Consider the following 21533-nt stretch of genomic DNA (forward strand, 5'->3'; position numbering starts at 1 on the left):
TCGTCCTGCTGGTTTTTTCTCCCTGCCCCCTTTCTTCTCTGTCATTTTTCCCATGCCCTTCATCTGTCCAGCGGACCTACTCGCAGGTCTGTGAGCGGTGCTCATGCACCTTGGGAATCGTACAGAGCAGTTCAGTGCAAATGCGCCCTTCGGGCCCACCGAAAACAACATTGAGCCCCGGAGAAGTTACAAATTAGGAGAGGAGAAGTTGTGCCCCTGCCTGCCCCATTTCCCCTCTTCGGTATTTCTGAGTAGCCAACACAGAGGACTTTTTTTTTTCTTCTACCCTTAGAGAGACGCTCGGTTTTTCTACCCCCCTGATGTCCATGACACATATGTGCTTTGGAGCCCATTAATATGTATTGTGGGAATGCCTTATTTCTTTGGCTGTCAGCTTAACATAATGTTTGGCTTCAATACCAATAGATGGAGAGAGAGGAAAGACAGGGGGGAAAAAAGCAGTGTATGAACCCATTAAACTTCACGAGGCAGAGCAGTGCTGGGGAGGCCGGTTTTTGCGAGGAGATTATGTCAGTCGATGTTAAAACGCAAGACTCCAGATTCAACAGCTTATTAATGTTGAGCCCGAGATGTCATAGCTCTGATGTGCACCTGTGGTCTTGTCAGGCGAGGGAGAAAGGCTGTTCCTTAAAAATAGCATCGCTTGTCATTTCCTTTGCAGGTTTTAGTCTCATCCACTTGATTGCCACTGGGGTCTCCTGCTTCTTTGGCTCTAGTCTCCTGACGTTTGTGATCTACGTGTACTGTCAGCGCTGTCAGAGGCAGTCCCAGGAGTCGACTGTTATCCACCCGACCACTCCCAACCATCTCCATTACAAAGGCAACACGACCCCCAAGAACGAGAAGTACACCCCCATGGAGTTCAAGGTAGGCGGCTTGACGTGCCGGCAGCTTGGAAGTGGCCGTGCACCTCTGTTTTCATCCCCCGGCGTGAATGGAGCAGATACGTGCATGTGTGTTAGCCGTATACACCTGTCCTCGGAGGAACCGGGACGAGCAGCGCTCAGACGCACCGTTAGGGTCCGATACGTAGGATGAGAGGAGTGGAAAAGCAATGTGAAAGTCTTTCAATGCACCCGGGGATTGAAACAGAGGAAAGAGTTGCTGGGGCCCTTTGCAGGGCAGCAGACTGAAGGGCCAGATTCTGCCCCCTTTACTCCTTCTGGGCAGCACTTTACTGTGCAGGCAGCTGTGCTGGGGTTGGCGAGACTACTCGGTGCGTGCAAAGGGAGGAGAGTCTGGCATTCAGGACTCTCAAGGAAGCGAGGGTGACAGTCACCAGCTCTCCCGGCATCTCCGATGCATCGTTAGCCATGGCCCCAGCAAGGGTGTGGGTTAAGGCACTGGAGACTGCATGGAAACAGTTGGCGAATGAGCCTTGCACTAAAGTCCAGGTGAAGGGGGGCGTCTCTGGGCAATCTGTACATTATGGGCCAGGAGAGCTGACTGCTGGGTGGAAGGGATGGGGGTCGCCATGCTGGAAGCTGGTTGCTTTTCAGGCACTGGGGAAGGGAAGACGGTTTGGGAGGTTAAACAAACCCTCTTATGCTTGCCCCAAGATAGTTAACTATCACAGACCTTTTGCTTGCATGTGCCTACTCCTGCTCATCTGTCTGTCCTAGTTAAGCCACGACCCTGCATTACGCACCGTGCAGGCAGACGTACCAGCAGCTCCCATGTCAAGCCCCCCGGACTCTGCATGAAGCCCAGCGCAGGGTTAGGGCGCGTAGGCTGTTAGTTGTGTGGGACCATGCAGCGTTTGGCACAAGGAGACCCCAGTCCTCATGCAGGCTTTTGGCCATTATCCCAATACAAACACGAATGATAATAGCGGGGCACCAGGGAGTTGGAAAAAGACAAATCCCATCCTGATGTTTTAAAGAAGAATGTCAAGAAGGAGCCTGACTCTTTGCAGCCCCCGCCGGCAGCTATGGTTGTGGCCTTCGCCAGCACTGAGCACCTCTTTTCAGGGCACTGCTGGCCTCAGCTCAGAGTTTCCTGCTGTCTGCTTCTAAAGGCAGCCTCAAAAATGTATTTCCTGACAGTTTAACGATACAGTTGCATGCAGCTTAATAAGGCTGCAGCATACTAATGGGAGTCGGCATGGATTTGTGGAAAGTAAATCATGTCACACAAATTGGATTCCTTTTTCAAATTAAATAAATATTGATCTAGATAGGAGAGGAGCAACAGACATATCTGGGTTTTCAGAAAGCTTTGCCACCGAGCTTCCCAGGATGGATTGTTCTGTACACTCAAAATAGGGGGTAGATAATAAATTATTGAGACCTGGAAAGGACGGGGGGATCTCATCCAGAAAACTCCTAACCCATGGGTCATCCTGTCGAGTGTGGGAGTAATCCTGGTCAAATCAAGAGGGCTACTCAGGCAAGTAAGGCCTGCTTGTGTGAGTAAAGGTTTCACAGGACCGGCCCTGAGCCTGGGCAGCGAGCAGAGGGATGGGAGTAAAAGTGGGAATTTCTTGGAAACGTGCAAAGCGTGAGTCCGTGCAGGGCTCTGTCTGAATAGTTTCATAAGTATTTCCACAGCTCTAAAATATGCTTGAAGGTGATACCAAAATAGTGGGTGGGAGGGGTTAAGCTTCAGAAAAGCAGGTGTTTCCAGAATAATCCCAATCGATTAGGCAAATGCATAATAAAATGTGAAGGTGTGTAGGGATGTTGTTGAGTGGGAATAATAAGGAAGTGAAGCATAGTTGAAAATGGCAAAGAGCTGGCTAATGAGGTATCAGAAAAGGACCTGGGTTTTTGATGGATCCAGTGCTCGAGGTAGCATGCAGTAAGAGCAATACAGCTGTTAGGGTATTGCTTTCTCTCTAGATGTTGCGTAGAGGGCCTGCCTGTTCATTAGACTAGGGTTTGGATTACCCAGTGCAGAGCATTTTCCTTAAAGCGGGGGATAGCCAAGCAGAGGCAGTGCAAGCAAGGTGGTTTCCAGAAAGGAGGGCCCCCTGTTAGGAGGAGGAAAGGACAAGGGAGGGATTATCTAGGGAATAGCTGATGTACACAAAGGAAGAACAGGACTAAGAGTTCAGGCTGAAAGGGGTCTCTGTTAAGACAGACGTGAGATGATACCGTGCGAAAAGGTTGAATGGACTTCAAGGTGGTGTGAAGCCTGCACAGCAAGTGATGTCTTTGCTCCCCTACTTACCACTCCTTCTGTAAAACACAATCTCCTTATATTTTTTTTGCATATAAAACATTTTTAATTGAAACTCCTAGTAGTGGCCTGTCCGACAGCCTTGGACTTAGTACTACACGTATGTCAGCGGCAGTGTGCGTTAGGGGAAGCAATGACTCCTTGGGGGCTGGCCGCAGCAGCAGCAACACCAGCACGGCCGTGGCGAGAAGCACTGTTGCTCGGATCTAGAGGTCGGTCATCTGGCCAGAGAGGACCCCTACAAGCCAGATGACCCCCAAGCCAGGTGTGGCCAGTTTGGCACCCCAGTTCTAACTGATAGAATGGCTGATGCTCACCTGAATCATGCGAGTCTTCCAGGGTTTTGGCTGCGTCAGCCTCTCGTTGCAAGGTTTACATATATGAAGCAAAAGGCAAACATTGGAAATATCAGAATCCCAAGGTTTCGGTTAAAACAAAATGCTAAGAAAATTCCCATTTTGGTTTTTTTTTGGGGGGTGGGGTGGGGTCGGGTCTGACTAGACTTAAAATAGTGTGTATGTCGGTAAGCCTTAATGAAATCTAAGATTAAGGCGATGTATGATCAGTAGGCTGCTTTGCAGTGAAAGAAACCAATAATGCATATTGATGGGATGCTAACACAAGGCAACGAATAGGCACAGCTCTATTATTTCCCATCTTCTTTGATACTGCTAGGACTTCTGCAACCATCATTATTTCATTTTCATCTTGAAATATCTCTACTCCCCAACCAGCAGGTGAGCGCAGCAGAAAGTTTGACAGAGTTATGCTCAGATACACAGCACCGAATATAGAATTGTAATTCAAGGTGAATTTTATATGAAGGCAGACTTAACGAAGGAAGTGTTAGCTGCTACAAGCCTTGTCGGACAGTCAAGTGCAACAGCACAATTCAGATCAGATGCAAATATCATAGACGACGGTGACCTATTGATCATGCAGTTGATAACTTGCCAGGGCAGTGATTTGTAGAAGAATGCTTTATTTTTTCTACTGCCTTTCTCCGTCTTGCTTTATCAGGGACACTGGGACTTCTGTTATTAGATATTTTGGCTGTGATGCTTGAAAAGATTTCACCCATGTGCATTTTTCAGCAACACGTTGATTTTGCTTTTGTTATTCATAAATTGTAGGGAGGGACCTTTGGGGTCATCTAATAAGCACTCCATGTTTCGTTAATCGGTGAAAGTTCATGCCGTACTTTTGACGGAATCAAGGACTTTGCCGTACAAGAGCCTAATGAACTAAAAATTAGCTCTTCTTTCCATTTTGGCAGGTTGGGTTACACAACCGCCAGGCTGATTAGTTAAATCCAGACTAGAAGTGGGGAGAGCAAACCTACGGGGGACTTGGCTTCATCTCAAGTGTTGCTCGGGGGGCATGTCTACACGAGACACTAACAGTGCAGTACACCAGCGGTTCCCAAGCTGTGGTACGGGTACCACCAGTGGGACGCACATGTTAACAGATTTATTATCATTATTTTATATGACCAAAATGTGCTGGCTGTACTTAAGGTTGAACTGGAAAATTTGCTGGTGGTACTTAAGGTGGCATTTTAAATTGGTGGTGCGCAATCTGTCAGTTTGGGAACCGCTGCCGTGGGCTAATTCTACTGCGCATTGGTGCGGCACGAAAAAACCGTGCTAATGCGCTAGTGTACCGTAGAATTGGTTTATTGTGCATTAGTGTCACTTAAAAAGCGTGCACCAGCGCTAATGAGCAGTAGCATTAAGTTAGCATTAAGTTAGTACCTGTGATTAGTAATGCTCCATTATTACGACACATTAATGAATGTGTAGATGCGCCCAGTGACTCCCACTGTAGCCCAATGGTGCATGAAAGCGGGGGGAGATATCTTGGATTAGAAGCAGGAGGACCCAGGGTCTGGGCTGAGCTCTTCCAAGGAGGAGCCCTGGGAGCAGCTGCACCTGGACTGAAGGCTCAGGGTAAACCTTTTCCTAGTGCTGAATCCTTGATTAATAAAGAGACCTAAGTTTTGAATGTCCCGCTCATGATCTCTGTTTCAGAGGTGCCTGGGAGAGGCCTCTGCACATCCAGCCACATTTAAATCCCACTGAAGTCAGCCAAAAGATTCACATGTGTTTGTTGCCTTTTGAATCCAGATCTTATCCCGCAGGTTTCAGGTTTAGATACCCCAGTCACCGCACATTTGCTTCTTAGCTGGCTAGCACTGACATAACGGTTTGTAATGGAGCTCAAAGATTAATTTTGAGGTCATCGTCGTAGACCTGACACAATTAAGCTTCTCTTTCTGTAGCGACATCTCAGGCAAGAAGGCTTCCAGTGTCAATCTTCTCTCCGCCCCTACCAGTATCCTTTGCAAATTAAAGGTTGAATCCTGCGGTCGTTGCTCACGGGGAAATTTCTGTTAACTACAACAAGCGATTTACACGGGATGGGATCAAGTGAAAAACTGAGTGAGGATTTCAGGCCTCGGCTTGTACTGAAAGGAAGAAACCTGTAAATGTTTAATAGCTCCCCTGGTGCCTTGAGTTTATAAGAAGACATCAGCCCACTACAAATGAGCTTGGAGAAGTCTGGGAATATCAGAGCGGCCCAAACAAAATCAGACTACTGAATGCAAACCACGGCCATTGGAAATTGCTCATCAATGGAAAAAAAAAAATCCATTAAAGCCCTTGGGATCCATATACATTGAGAAAATCTCTAAAATAAACACTGTTCAGCAAGTGCAGACAGCACCGCTGGGGTCCCCCAAAGCCAGTGAGGCGAAGACAGCCCCTGCAAAATACGCCAGACATTATTACGGTTGATTAGAAATCCCGGAGTAATTTGCAGCAATGAAATATCAGCCTGGAGATTTTGAGCTGGGGCGCCTGCCTTTCTGCAGTGATCGATCGTGAGGAATCGCCGGTCCTGGAGACTGGTGCAGCCTCCCACCGTGGGATAAGGGGGAGAGCGTGGAGGGATATGGATGGCCGTCTCGGTTTTAAAATCTCTTTCTCTTGGGCCTGCTGATTTTTACTGCTACTGAAAATCACGCCTCTTTTTTAAAGCAGGGAAGCAGCCGGTGGCTCAAGTTTAAATGAGCTTTAAGTGCTTTCTAGTCCCCCCGGAGAAACGTTTGTCTTAATCACTCTTGGTCTCTGTGGGTATTTGTTTTTCTCTCTCTCTCTCAAAACTCAAGGCTGCAGTCTCCTATCACTTAATATGCTGCTACTTCACCGAAACTCAGCAAACCCATTTATTCCCACGTGAACGCGGCACATGCAGCCGTATCATGCTTTAAGCTTGCCTTCATTTCAATGACCCCCTTGACTGTGCATCATTTGAGCCCCATGAATGGGCTATAAAGTTCAGGCATTAGTCAACAGCTGATGAAACACAACCCAATCAAGAAAGTTATCAACGGTTTCCCTTTAGCATTCGCCCTGGCTGTGTAGCTTTTTAGCGAGAGATTTAGCTGATGTAATCAGCTGGAACAAAAAAAAAAATACAGTAAATCAGATTGAAACATAAATTTTGTTCCCACTGAATTTCATGTTTAACAAAGACTATTTCCCCTGAACAAAGTGGCATTTAAGAGCATTAACTGCTTGAATGGCAGAGTACATATTTTTAGCACTTGCCATGAGTATAGTATTATTTGGAAAAGAATAGCAGGGGCAGGGGGTTGTATTGGCAGCGCAGCGCTGTGCCCTTCATTGTATGATCCAGCACTTGCAAATATCGCTTCGGGAACTCTTGATTTCCATAATGCCTGCTAGGGAAGGGAAGGAAGAAAGCTTACTGACGGGGAAAAAGGATTAAGCAGCGTGGCTCAGTCAAAATCTATTAGTATCTTCTCCCCCTCCCCTCCCCTTTGGTTTCATTGGGTCCAGTCAAATTGAGCAGTGGAGCGTACCTGACTGTCTTCTTTGCTCTCGTCTCTAAGAGAGGCGTCATTCCCCGAAGGCAGCACAGACTCCAGGGGCTGTTTCACGGGCCTCCGTTTCATGGAGAAATCCTTCAAGAGTGGTGAAAACCACCAGTTTGGGGTTGCCCATCTTGTCGTTCCAGTGTGCAGGGGTAAAACACCCCCTTGCAATGTTAAGCAACTGCTCACCACGGCATTTGGTTTCCACTCTTGTTTGCGATGCAGGCCCGCCGTTATCTCACAGGCGGCGTTTGCCCGTTGCGCCGCAGGAATCCCACGAGTTCCTCCTGCCCCGGCCCTTGTGGTTGTCAGGATTGCTCCCCCACCTTGCCGTGAGCTTGGCTGGTTCCTTCTCACCCTGCCGGGTTTTCACGCGTCCTTGACCTCGCAGTGTCAGGGCTGCAGGGAGGATTGGCTTGTGAGCATGACCTTAGGTGCAGTCCCTTGCTCTACTACCTGGTCTAGTCGTTTCAAATGCTATGTAAACCTGTCATTGTGTTGGTAGCCGTAGTCCACATAGCCCAAGGAAGCATTCAAGAAGCAAAATGTGTTTGGGAATATCTTGTATTGGACCAGCTGTGCAATTGGGAGAGGTGTTAAACAAGCTTTGGGCTGCAGGGCACGGTGCCCTTCCTCAGGTCTGGGAAAGAAGCAGATACCCCTTATGCCCCTGATTCTCAACCAGGGTGCCCTGAAGCCCTAGGGTGCCGCGAGAGCCTTTGAAGGCACAATATTAGCTGTGCAAGCCCCTGCAAATGATTCACAAGATTTCAAAAAGGGATCTGCAATGTCAAAACCATTCTGCTGTGTTTTTTTGAGTCTTTTACAACAGAAGAATCGCTCAATTCTTTTTCTGCAGTCCAAAACGGAGTGAAAGACAGGAGCCGGGTCCCTTTGAGGACAGAGAGGGGAGTATCAACACTGAGCTGGGTATTGGGTGCTTATTCTATGGGCCTTCTCCAGGCCAGGATCAGTGCTGCTCAGCTATGTCCCCACCCTTCAAATGATCTCAAAAGCCAATGCTTATTTTTCCTTGGCTCTGCTGCCTGTGCCACTACAAAAGGAAGGTGTCCTTCCCTCGCTGCTGCCATGAAGCAGAAGTGAAGAGCACAGTCCTAGCCGCGAAGTCGGGACTGCCCCTGGAGCCTGTATAACGCACAGAGAATTGGGTAAGGCTTTGCAGGAGTTGTAAGGGCAATCACGAGGGCAGAGAGTGAATCCAAGGGTGTTGGGGAAATGAGAAGGGCTTTGGGAATAAGGGGAGCAGTAAATACCAGAGAAAGCACAAGCCCTTAGATGCATTTGGAGGGAGACTACATTATGACTTTGGATCGCTGAATGCCTCGGTGACTGTCGTAATAATCACAGTCATCATAAGCCTGGATAATGAGGAGTGCCACTTCTACGAACGAGGGGTCAGAGACTCGGGGCCAGGTGTCAGGCATTTGATCCTACTCAGAGAGGGCAGCCTCACCGTGTCAGCCTGGGCACACTCAGGGCGGCTGCGGGTGGGCTACAGCACGATTACTGGAGTGTGGCGCCCTCTCCATCTCCTCCCCACCGCTTTCCTGTCCCAAGTGGGTTTGGCCTCGAGTTCGCCTTGTGGGTGTCTCTCCCCCACCGCCGGGGATCTTCTGTATGGGGGGAGTCCCCAGGAAGGATTTGTGCTGCCTGCACATCCTCACTAATGCTGTACAGGGGAATAGGCAAATCTGCAAGCTCTGGATGGAGCGTATGCCCTGAGAACAAGCTCAGGGGCAGCCCCAACACCGGGTGTTTGCTTATGAAAATTCATGGGAATTGTAGGCAAAACCCCAGCGCTGCTGCATGCAAACGCAGGGCAAAGCATTAAAGGGAGAAGCCCAGACAATGCCGTTCCTGCCTGGCTCGTTCAATCGCTGCTGAGCTAATAAAGTTGGTTTCACGGTTGTCCTAATTCCAGGTGGGTAAGGCCTCCTAGATTTGGGGGCAAGACTGCATCTCCGTAGGGCCTCTGTTTCACAGAGCATGTTCTCACCATTCAGTACGTGCTTAAATCCATCCCAGTTTGGAAAAGTGAGGCTTGAATCCTCTACAGGCACCTTGGATGGAAGCCCTTGGCTGAATCGGACTCACTGTCCAGAATGAGACCAGGTGAAATGAATGGACCTGGCCAGCTTTGCTCCCCGTAACACCTATGCAAACCCACGGGGGCCAAGCCACGTCACTGTGCACGTGAGGGCCTATTTGAATTAATTTTTTGGAGAAGCGCCGTATCAAATGCTCCGCTGAAATGAAGGGTGCTTGGGCGGAACTGACAGCTCGCCCGGGACTCGGCTGCTGATGAGGAGAAAATCAAACTTGATCACTCCTTGAATTGAGTTGCAGGCTTGGCGGCTGAAGGGAATGCAGCAGGGACGTCCCTTGCAGGGTGAGATCCTCCTCTCCTGCAAATTGGCACCGCTCCATTCACCCCCGCGCGCTATCAGAGCGCTTGCTTACAACATTTTCTTCAGCGAGCGCGCTCAAATTGACACAGACAAGGGAGATTGAAAACCGGCTGAGGGGCCGTAAGCTTCAAGCAGTGATTAATGGCAACATGCTGCGGTGTAGGGAGGGGTCTTTTGGGGCACTGGTTTGAAGTTTAGCTTTAGATAACATCTTTATTAATGGTCTCGGAGAAGGTGCGATCAGCTCGTTAATGGAACGAGTGGAAGGTACTAAAATGGGAGGTGTCAAGAGAAAGAAACTCTGGACAAGGACCGGGGAGGTTAGCAATGCAGAGAGGGCGTCACAAGGTGAGATTCAGCCCGGGGGAGGAAAGCACACCACAGCAGGGGTGGGGGAAGTAATCAGAAGGCGGCTATTTGAAGGGAGGGGGGTACGTGGAAAGCAGTAAGGCTTTAAGAGGCCGGGGGGAGGTAGCAGATGGCAAATTAGGCCCTGTCTATACTGCATTTTCTCTTTTGGCACCGGTGTAATGATGGTTTTGCAAGCCTCGGTCAGAATGCACCGTGGCAGCATATTTGGGGCTGGCACCTTTCCGCACGGCTCGCCCTGGGCATGCAGTGGAGAGCTGCCGTGGCGCGGCGTGTGTACATCAGAGCTGCTTGCAGCAGCGGAGCTACGCCAAGGCAGGGAAGCTTTCCTGGGCTAGACAGACTCTTAGGTATGTCTCTGCAGCGTGTTGTAAGGGCAGAGGAAATGGGTGGCCGCCCAGACACATCGCCGAGCAGGGGAGGAGGTGGCCTGCATCTGGCGTGCCCAAACTTTCTGGACTAGTACCAGCCCTGATATTTTTTTCTGGACCACCCCAGCGTTTCGCTGCAAGCTTTGTAAAGGATGTGGGATGGGTGTGATCTGTGGACCAGCTGCAGACCACTGCCCGTGGCTGTCACTAGGAACCACTGGTGTGTATCAGCACAGCGCGGCTGAGGCAGGGACAGCCATGGCACGTGCTACTTTTTGAGCATCCTCAGCCTGCCGACGTAACGTGGAGTCAGGTTACTGGGGCAGGAATTGTCACCTGTTTTGTACGTGTCCATGGTGAGAGCTACAGCAGCAACCACCAACGCTGCAGAGAGGAGATGGGAAGGGGACTCATCGAGGGCAGTGGAAGGACTCCCATTGGCGTTGGGATTTTGGGCCTGTTCAGCAAGATCCTTAACACTTTAAGCATGTGCCTAGATCCGCTGACTTGTTACTCTTGCTGCGTAAGGAATATATCACCATACGCCTCAAGCTTAAAGTTAAGCGTATGCTTGCTGAATCGGGACCTTCACTTCCCTGTGTCTCTGTTTCTGCACGCTCAGCAACACTGCGTACCTCTTTGTGCAAGGATTAATTAGCCACTTTTTTTTTGACCGCTGCATAATTGCGAAGTATTAATATTATTTTCCTAGCCGAATATTGGTTTGTTTAATTATTAGCCTGAGCACATCTATGGCTCTGCCACTACCGTGATTATTATTTGATTTATTTAGCAACCGCAGGGAACAAAGATCTCCCCATCTCAAATGCAGGCGCACAGAAGATGGGCTGCATTAGGAAAAACAGGCTGTGATAGTTTCATAAGCCATTTTGCCTCGCTTTTCAAATAGGAAACACCTGTTCTGGACATAGGCAACAAGGCCCCAGCCTCCATTTCTACGCTGCCATGGTCTCATTGAATTCAGTGGAGCTGCTCCAAGGAAGAAATGCCGATTCCCAGGATGTCAGCGGAAGTTATATCACTTCATTTGGACCAAGGTTTCATCCTTTGCTGTGTCAGGCACTAAGGTTTTAAGTGAGGCTTGAAAAAGGGATGCCAAAACCACCAAACCTTTTTCTTTTTATAGCCTGGAGTTAAATAGATGGGCTTCCAAAGCCTCTTTCCAGCATCAGTCTGTATTGCCAGGATCAGTAGTAATGCATAGGATGAGAAGAAGAACAATGTTAAGCCAACTGGTTTATGAGAGAGGGGGAAAAGAAGTGTGGGTGGCTAGCGTGTTTGTTTTGTTGGGGATGTTGAATACCAGCAGATGGGATGTTAGTCGTATGCTTTATCTTTTAGTTGGTTTTCATGCTAATTATTCCCAGATTGGCTGGTTGAGTTTCGTTCCAAGGTTTGAAATGTCCCGCAAAGTTCTGGTCCATGGGGAATTTTTGTCAATGCATTTCAAAAGTTCCCACCTATTTGGCTGTGACAGAGAGGAACTTCTTTCATAAGAAGGATATGGCTCGCTCCTTCAAGCATACAAAGGACCCGAATGGAGAGCGCAGTCTGATTCACTGCTGGTTCAGGGCAGGGGGAACCTGGAAGGATACAAGACCGGATTAAGGGTTGGATATGAGATGTTTTGCACGATTCCCTTCTTCCTCTCACTTTTCCTACCATAAATAAGGAGTGGCAATTTTGTTCTCTGCTACTGCAAGAGGTTGGATCCTCTTCCTAGGGAGCATGGGAGCTCCCATTTCACTCTTTTAGGGCCAAACTTTGCCTACCAGAATTTGGTAGGAATCTTGCTACTGCTGGTACTGAAAGCAGGATTGAGCCCTACAAGGGTACAGCTCTAATTTGGCCATTGGGAGGACTGACTGAAATAGTGCGCTGCTGCCTGTTCATAAAAGCAGTCCAGTCACCTTCATGTTGAAGCACTGATTCAGGCCTGTTGCCTAAATCCACTGCCCCGTGAACGACCAAGCCTAGAGATGTTGGGACAGGCTGCCGTGCTGATGGGACAGGTCATCCCAGGGCAACTCATTTGAGGACAGATGTGCTTTTAATTTAAAAAGAGATCTAGATTATATATTGTTGAGGCTGGAGGCATCTTCCTATCTGTTCATGCGATGACCCAAGACAAGGATCTTCTGGATGTAACTCCAGTTGGGAAGGCGGTAGGTGTTATGGCATGAAACCTAATTAGAGGGCACATCTACACCTTCATTAATGCGCTTTAGGTAATGTGCATTAAATTTAGTAACACCATTGTGAGGTACTAGAAAAAGGGTGCATTAGTCTATTTTAATGTGTATTAGCAAAAGAGCATGGCTTTTTGTGATGCTTTAATGTGCATTAAAATAGAATAATGTGCATTAAAGTGCATGTGTAGATGTGCCCAGTGAGTAGATAAAAATGAGGGCTATTTACCCACAGATGATACGAGCTGCCCTGGGGGAGGTGGGGGGTCACCTAACTAAGAACATCTGCACTATGTAAGAGAGACTGGTTGTGAAATGTCATCATCTGACAGAAAAAGTGTTGGGGCAGTTATACAGCCAGCATCATTGTCATGGCTCTGCTGACTCTAATGCAGGGACGGGCAATTATTTTGGGCAGAGGACTGCTTACTGAGTTTTGGCAAGCCATCGAGGGCCGCATGACAGGCAGCCAGGGGCAGATAAATATTAATTTTCTAAATTTTTTAGGGGCCACACGAGTTGGATAGAATGGCCTCGCAGGCTGCATCCGGCCCCCGGGCCACATTTTGCCCACCCCTGCTCTATTGGGACTGTAACTCTTTGTATTGGGTATACATCTTCCCCCAGGACTCTAAAGTATCCCCCCAAAAGGGGGGAAAAAGCTGATCAGCTGAGAGACCTGAGCAGATGTGAAGTAACTACCAAATGAGAGACTAGACAAGGCCTAAAAGCATTGTCCTTACGTTGGAAACACTGCCACTGTATCATTCTTAGTCTGGTTTTGGTGGTTTATATACAGTAGGAGAGTGTCTCTCTAACTAGATAGTGTTATAGTCATGTAGCCATGTTGGTCCAGGAATTATGCAAGAGGCAAAGATTTCTTTGGATGATACTTTTTATTGAACCAACTGCATGGCTGGGATAGTCAGACAAGCTTTCAAATACAAGACATCATTCATCAGGTCTGAGCAGTGAACGCCCACCACAGCATAGTTATAAAAAAAAATAAATTGTAGGAGGAGGGAAAGAAATTCCCAGGGTAGCAGACAAACAATTAGCAGAAGAAAAGGACCTGATTACCGGGACATGAAGGCCTATCAAAAGGAGGAGAGTCATTCTCACCTTTTATGCGTGGGGAGAATTGGGGAATCAGGTAGGTTTTAATGAGACATAAAGTCCTTATACGTGTTAAGCCCTTGATTGGGAGTGTCCAGCTAGCTTTTGAATTCTTGTTCCCAGTTTCTCCTTTTCAACCAGTTAGGTAGATTTCCCTTGAGCACAAGGATGGCGAGGTCAGAGAAGGAATGGTTGTGCCATGAAAAATGTGCTCCTAATGGTGTACGTGTGTTTTTGTCCCTTATAATTTCTCTACGCGAGTTCATTCTGGTGCGTAGTTCAGTCTGGTGTGTAGTTGCCATGAAGGCCTTAGATACACTGGATCAGATGCACCCCATTTTGGGAAAGGCACATGTAGGAACCAGGGAGCTTGACGGTTTCATGGTGTGGGGGGCATTGATCGTAGCAGCAATGGAGATGTGTTGACAGGGTCAGTGTTTCTGACCAAGGCAAGGCTATGTCCCACTTGATGCCTGTTGGACAGTGGGGAGTTTTCCTCTAAGGATGAGTTGGGCCAGGAGCAGAGGGGCTGGGAATATTTCTCTCACGGGCTGATCCCTGTTGAATACAGGTTGTAGTCCTTTGATGACTCTGGTGATTGGTGCCAGCGCGGGGTGGGTGGTGGCCACCAGCGGTGTGCAGTCACAAGGGGGTTTCTTTTTGTCTTGGTGCAGGCTACAGGGGGGTATTTTGATAGCCTTGTCACATGTACGGTCTAGGTCTGTTCCTTGTTGTCTAAAGGCAGATTTAATGCTGGCCAGGTGGGAACATTGAACAGTTACTCGGAGCAGGTGCGGTGGTATCCGAGGGCTTGGCTATATAGGAACATAAGACAGGAAGTGCCACCCTGGGACGTCAAACCCAGATCCCTGCATTCCCATCAATCATTTACCCAAAGAAAACACTCAATCTTTATTTAAGAAAACACTGTTTTCATTAAAGCCAGTCGAAAGATGCAGTGAAAAATCTGTGCCTTTTTTCTAGCTGATATTTGGAGTTTAGACAGTTTCTTACTTAAAACTGAATTTATATCATCTGCTCTACTTGTCACAGAACAAATGCCCAATCAGGCCATACACGGCATTGTTTCTGAGGTTGAAGAGGACTAGTACTGGAATGTCTCTATTGTTAGGTGTGATTATGGGCTGATCCTGCTGGGAGAATTTAATCAACTGCATTAATGGATTATGACTTAATGCCCTGGAGCAAGGGCACAAATTTTTGGCATGGTGGGCAAGAGATTTCATACGTGGAAAATCTGAATGATTCCCTCAGCCTAAAAACATCACTAATAAATGAACAAGATATAGAACACATACCGGTAGACATTGATGCTAATCATGTTCAGCAGTAGACACTGTTATTGGCACATCAGCTTGGTTGAACCGATGTGTGTAGGAATTACATGTATTTATGTATCAGAGGTTGCAACACTAGATGCAGAGATTTTCTGGTAGCACCCGGAAGCTTTTAAAATGTTTCACTGAATTTTGCACGTGGCTTCTGAATTTCTATGCACTGTGGGAGATGCAGTGTTAAGCTGTACCCAGCAGGGCTGTGCAAAACGGCACTGTTCCATTTTGACTTGCGTTTCGACGGAACAGCATTTTGTTTCGAATTTCTCTTTGATTTGAAACCACTGTTCTGTTTCATTTCGTCGAAACAACTTTCGCTGTTTCGACGCTGTTTCGACGTTTCGCCCATAGGCTATTACGGGGAAGCTCGAAGCAGCCTATCACTTTGTCATTTCTGGCTTGACTTGGATGAAACTTGCAGGCATGCTAACCCCTTCTGAAGGCACAAAGCCTGCCCAGTTTCAAGGAGATAGGTGCAGGGGTTTCTGGGAAACTGTACCTCAAGCTGCGGACAAGCAAAACTCGTGACATGGGTGACCCTGTGTGTGTTAAGGCACAGCGGGGTAAAAGCTGCAGGGATGGTGGCCCCTGCTGAGGCCAGGACACCTGCCAGCTGTCAAGGAGATGGGTGCAGGGGGAGTCTGGGTTCTGGGGCCCTGCACCTCTGGCTGCTGACAGGCAAAACTCGTGACATGGGTGGGTGACACCGTGTGTGTGTTAAGGTACACCCTCACCCAACTGACCCCAAGGCAGAAAGCAAGGCAGTTCAAACGATGCTGCCTTTTATGCAGTTTTTCCATCCCTCCCCCAGAGCACTGGGATCGGCAGGGACCTCAGGGAAGGATGACAGTCACCGGCCAGCTACGCAGTCAATAATGAGAGCGCTCCTTCCCCCCTCCCCGCCTTCCCCCTCCCTCTCCTTACTTTAGTTTCTGTTTCCCTGCAGGCAAGCCCAGCTTGAGCTTTGAAACTCGAAACGTTTTGAAATTTTTTAAACGTTTCGACTTGCCTCATTTCGTTTCGAGGCATTTTCAAAGCTCTCTGTTTCGTTTCGATTTTGCTGTTTCGAGCTTGAAATGAGTCAAAACAGCGTTGAAACAAAACTGCCGGCAAAATTTTGCACAGCCCTAGTGCCCAGTTGATTGGACACGGGCCCTTTAACTTGGCTGACGCGCAGTATGTTAAAATGCTACAGTTAGTTGTCGCAGTAGAAACTCTCTTCATTTTTCTGACTGCATCCCTGTTTGATATTCCTGTTCCTAGGACAAGAGAGTCTTCTTTGCTTGCATTTTATTCACATGCCAAAACAATGTAATAAAAAACCTTCTAGAGAAAGGTTTAAATTCTTGTGTGTGCCCTTGAGTAATGGGTTGTGGGTGGATTAGCATGTGTGGCTGGCAAGCCATCTGCTGAGGAGTTCTTGGATGCAGACCCCTGATGGATAGACTCGCAAATGGAGGTGATGCCAGAAATGATAACGTGGCTTTGCTGATACAGCTGATCGCTCAGTGCACTTTCCCCTGCAGTGCACAAGCTTACGGCTTTCTGCAGCTGCTCCTCGGCCACCGGGATGCTGAGAGCTCGCACCGATGTTGCCCAGAGGGGAGGGTGCCCAGGGGAGATAGCAGCTGGGCTGTGATCCACTCTGTGCTGGGAGTCCATGCTCACGATTGCTCTTGCCTTTGCCATCACCAGACATACTGATACCTTTCTGCAGGGAGTGGGCCCTATTTTTCCCTAGCACAACTCCATTGAGTTCAGGACCTAGAGGCTAACTTTGGTCCATCAATCTGATGCCCCACCTGGATGGGGCTGAGTGAGAGATGTTGCTCTTGAGGGAGTGCCATGGTCTCCCAACCCTGTCTATCAGAGAAGGGAAGTGAGTAAGGGTTAAACCATAGAGTAAAACACCACCAGAGGCCACCAACAGCGATCTAACTGTAGACCTGTGCATGTGGGCCTCTAAAATTCACTGCCATTTCATTCCCTCTCTTGCAAAATATCAAGCAGTCTCCAACGCCTAGGAGCCTAATCATCTATTTATGTATTAAAAGAAGACCGGCAGTAAGTTTGTGCTGGAAAACACTAAGGCCCTGCACATCGATCATGTCCATTTAGACCTCACTCTGTCATCTCAATATTTCTGGAGACAAATTCTTTGCAGCTAATTGCAATATAAATTCCCTTAAAACATTGTCATAAAGGGGTTTCCCAAAGATATAAGGCCCGCCATCAAAAAAAGAGAGAGAGCAAAGAAACAGCTGTGAGGAGTTGTTTTTTTTTGTCTCCTAACTAAGTGCTATAGAAAAGTAAAGAGGAGGGAGAGAGAAAACTGCAAATCTTGCTAATTAAATGCTAAGCCTGCTTTTGTGGGCTTGATTTAAAGCATTGCAGAAGATCCTGATAGTTTTACCACTTTCCAGCTGAAGGCCAAAGAAATGGGCTGTTGTGGGTTTTGTGCTCCGCTGGAGACAGGCTTGAGCCACAGGGATCAAACACCACGAAACATCAGGGATGCTTCGGTCTGAGGGCCTTGTCACACGTTACACTTAGGACGTGCTAACTGTACTGCAAATGCAAGCATCCAGTAGTTTAAAGCAGCAGAACATGTGCTAAACGCCATCATAGCACAGCAAAGCCAGGACTCTCCCCATGAGGAGTATCTCCAGGTCACACTACCTAGCACGTGTTGAGCTAACGTCTGACTGCTCCACGGAAGCAGTACAGTCAGGAGACTCCAGTGCACAGGCAGGGGGAGGTTGGGACTGACAAACAGCCCTTTGTTGGTCCCAGCCCCTGCAGCCAGCACATGACGCCAACCCTTAGGACGTTTTATTTAGATCGTAGCAAGCATTACTGTGCGACTGCTCAGAAAACTTTCTAAGTCGTAGCAATGAAACACATCCTATGTGTGGCAAGTCTTGATCCAGGCCTAGCTCTCCTCTTAACACTTCAGAGAGGTGACCCAGCTAACCTGAGAGCATTGCTCTGGGATTGTCACCCATCCCCTGCTGCCCCGTGCCTTCAGCTTCCTCTGCAACATGTCCACGCAACCCACAAGACACGGGAGGTTTCTCGGTGCAATAATTGGTCAGTTCGGAGGCAGCTCCCTAGTTGGCTTCCCTGGTTTTCTCTGCACTCATTTGTGTTCTTGCCCATTTATGCCTGTGCTGTGCTGTGCACTTGAGTGGGTCCAGCGATGCGTTACATTCATTGCGCGCAGTTGTGAATGCGGTGGCATGGAGCAAGGTAGTGGGGGAATTCGCTGCATTCTCCTGCAATGGGAATCAGCGGCCTGGAGCATGGCGTTGTACACGGTCCCGAGGTAAACCCAGAGACTTCAAAGAGGGATCCAGGGCGTCCAAACCATTCTGCTGTGGAATAGGAAATAGCAGTTGTCATGTAGTAACCAAGACCGAGTCCACTGGCCATACCATACGGTGCACATGTCAAGTGCATTTCACCAGCGCAAGTCAGCATTTTTATCCCCATGCTACAGATGAGAGAAACCGAGTCTCCCAAGGACTCCTAGCCAGTGGCAGAGCCAGAAAATAGAGCCCTGTTTCCCTCACTCCCGGCCCCGTGATGTGACCAACACGTGCTGGACCTAACTTCTTGAGTTGTTATTTTAATATTTCTTTGGATCATGGGAAGCAAAGCATGGCATTTCCCGGCATTTCATTTCAAAGGGCCAAAAGGATTCTCAGCCCTTGGCCAAGTTAGATTGGATCATCTCCAAATGACCATTTCGCTCCACAGCTGATGGACTAGGAGCCCATCTCTGCAACCCGTGTGGGCTGTGCACAGGTGAATGCAACAGAGAGGGACTCCATTTGTTAGGCAGGAGAAAGTGAATTTGTTCAGGGAGCCGGTTCCCTAAAAACTCCACATGCATTTGTAGCCAGCACAGGTAATCATGGCTCTTGGGTGTGTGCTTGGGTTAAACCAGCTCAGATGAATGTTTCAGAAGTGAATCAGTCTCAGACATTTGCCTGCCAAATGCTTTTCCTTTGCATATTCTCACCTGCAGTACCTTCCTTTCTTCTGTGGGTCATTTTGCCTCGAAGGAGTCTTTCCTCCTACATCCTGGATGGTTCTTTAACTCACAGCCTCTCGTGGCAGCTCATTGACTACCGATGATGAACCCCACTGCTGCCGAAATGTATATAGGTAGAAGGAATCGGGTTTTCCTGCCTCGGTCTGCTAAGGTTGCTTGAACAGGATACGAGGCGGAGGCACACACGGGTTTTACAGCTTTCACTTGTGCACTGAAAACAGTAGTGCTGCCTATTCCAATCACATTTGCCAGGTGTATCGGGCCTGGTGCTGCCACCCGTAGTCGCACAAAGCCGTGTTTAATGGATACCACTGATGTGCTTAACATTGGTTTCATGAGTAAGGTAGTTGGTGATGCTGTTGGGTCCTTCATGCTTTTGAACATCAGCTGTTAATCATCACTTTGCGCCTGGCAGGAAGAAATGACTGTGGTGTCCCTGTAGGAAAACAGAGATTATGTCACTTAGGGAGGCAATAGCACTCAGCAGCGAGACTCAGGCATCCTTGCCTCCTTTCCTACTCCTACTTAGCCACTGATCCGCTCCCTGGCTCTTAAATGGGTGGGATTGCATGCCAGATGCTGAGCTAGACAATCACAGACACCCCCTGCCCCGTGAACTGAGCACCTTTTTTAAGGCTGTACGTGGGGCATAGACCTTGTGTAGCGTCTCAACAAGAGGAGGAGGAGGATGCTGACGGAGGGAGGTACTCAGGTGAGAGATATTAGGCATGTGGTCACGTGAGAGTGAAATGCTGGGAGCAGGCTTCGGAAAGTACAACCAGGTGCCTCCCGTGATTGAAATGAGGTTGCCCCTAAGACATAAAGCAGCTAAGTCCGACCGTAGGCAGGGGGTCGGACTCGATGATCTGCTGAGGTCCCTTCCGACCCTAAATATCTATGAATCGCTGAATCTAAGAGCTCTCACGTCCTCCAACATTGGACTTGACCATTTTACACTGGTAACGCCTGACATGCCAATGAGTTTTATACCCGGGGGAGGGGAGGGAATACAGTATCTGGTGTCATGAACATGAGCAAGTCCATAATAAGAGGAAGACAAGACCCCCTCTGCCCGTTCCTGGTTTCTGATGGGAAAAGGTGCATTCACGTTGCTCTTGTTTCGGTTGCTATTGACCACACGTGCTTCTCGGTTGTTAAATTTCTTTAGTCGGTTTTTTTTTTTTTTTTTTTCACAAAGTGACCCTGACTTGTTACTTATACTGTAGCTTACAGAAGTGACACACTTAATATCGGGGGGTCCAAACCTGGATATCTACCAGTGGAGATGGAGACCAGGTAAATGTGCACCTGCTCTGCCAAAGGGAAAAAGAAGGGCCAGTTTGGCAACTGCTATGAGAGGCAGCTGGAGGCTGTAAAATAAAAAAAAAAACGTTGGAAGGGGATAGGTTGCAGTGCTATCATTAATTGCTAAGCCCTGATTGTTTAGGCCCAGCATGTGTGACGATGATGATCAGACATCATGCCACCTACTAGGAGAATCTGGGTCTCTGGAGAAGGCTCTGGGTCCTGACTCTGGTAGTGGTTGAGCACAGATCCACCAAAGTAGGATGGCAGGAGCTGCGGGTCCCTCCACAGCATCACTCCCTAAAGGAAGCCATATGAATGGTATCCACCCATCTTGCTCTCCCAGACGGAGGGAAGGTGCTAGTGGCTGGAGTGGAGAACGTGTTGGAGGAGGCAGCAGAGAGGGTGCTAATCTGGAAATAGGAAGGATGCATTGCCAAGGCAGCGTTAACGTATCTACGCACTTTCTTTTCCCCTTTTACAGACGCTTAACAAGAACAATTTAATACCCGATGACAGAACCAACTTCTACCCCTTGCAGCAAACCAACGTGTACACTACTACCTACTACCCCAGTACACTGAATAAATATGACTACAGGCCTGAGGCCTCCCCTGGAAGGACCTTTACCAACAGCTGATGATGGACAGATCATGCAAGGACTGGATCCATTCCTATATGAATTTTTTTTAATTGGGTTTATGGACCAAATATTGGCCCAGTCTCTAGATGTAAATATTGTACAGTAGGGCCTTTTTTTTTGGGTTTACTGTATTACTTGTAAACACCACATCTCCTTAAGCGGGCAGAATGCTTAGTTGGCTGCAAGTGTTCGAGGCTGGAAGATCAGCATTTCTGTCCAGGCCCAAATTGCCAAGGAGCTGACTATGTGCTGCGGCAAGTTTCCACCATGCAGGAGAAGGAAACCATACAGGTGTACTCAAAGAAACTCAACAGGTAGCTGCTTAGAGCAAAAAACATCTCTACGGTGAGGAGCACCTTTCCTGCGATACGATAGCAAAGGTACTCCAAATGGCACTTAGTTCACAAGACAAGCTGCACGGGACTCCATCGTGCTAACAACTTGAACATTTCATTCTTTTCTTTTAAGTTTCTATAAAAGTAACTTTCCAGGGCAGTGGGACCGTGGGATGATTCCTTTCCCGTTATGGGAAATAGTCTCCTTGGGTAAGTTGCCGTTTGGCCGGCGAAGGAAGAA

The 21533-nt window shown here is 48.2% G+C and overlaps 1 protein-coding gene across 1 annotated transcript in view; it reads left to right on the forward strand.

The window, feature by feature from the left end:
* SEMA5B (semaphorin 5B) overlaps window positions 1–21125 on the forward strand; it is a gene marked incomplete at its 5' end in the record, with an annotated part of 98285 nt that extends 77160 nt beyond the window's left edge. Inside the window, 2 exon segments of the mRNA XM_006036643.2 lie at window positions 683–888; window positions 20799–21125. Of these exon segments, the coding sequence (XP_006036705.1) occupies window positions 683–888; window positions 20799–20954 (362 nt within the window).
* Window positions 21126–21533: the final 408 nt, after the last annotated feature.

The sequence above is a fragment of the Alligator sinensis genome, unplaced genomic scaffold, assembly GCF_000455745.1.
Source record: "Alligator sinensis unplaced genomic scaffold, ASM45574v1 scaffold1452_1, whole genome shotgun sequence".
NCBI classification, from domain to species: Eukaryota; Metazoa; Chordata; order Crocodylia; family Alligatoridae; genus Alligator; species Alligator sinensis.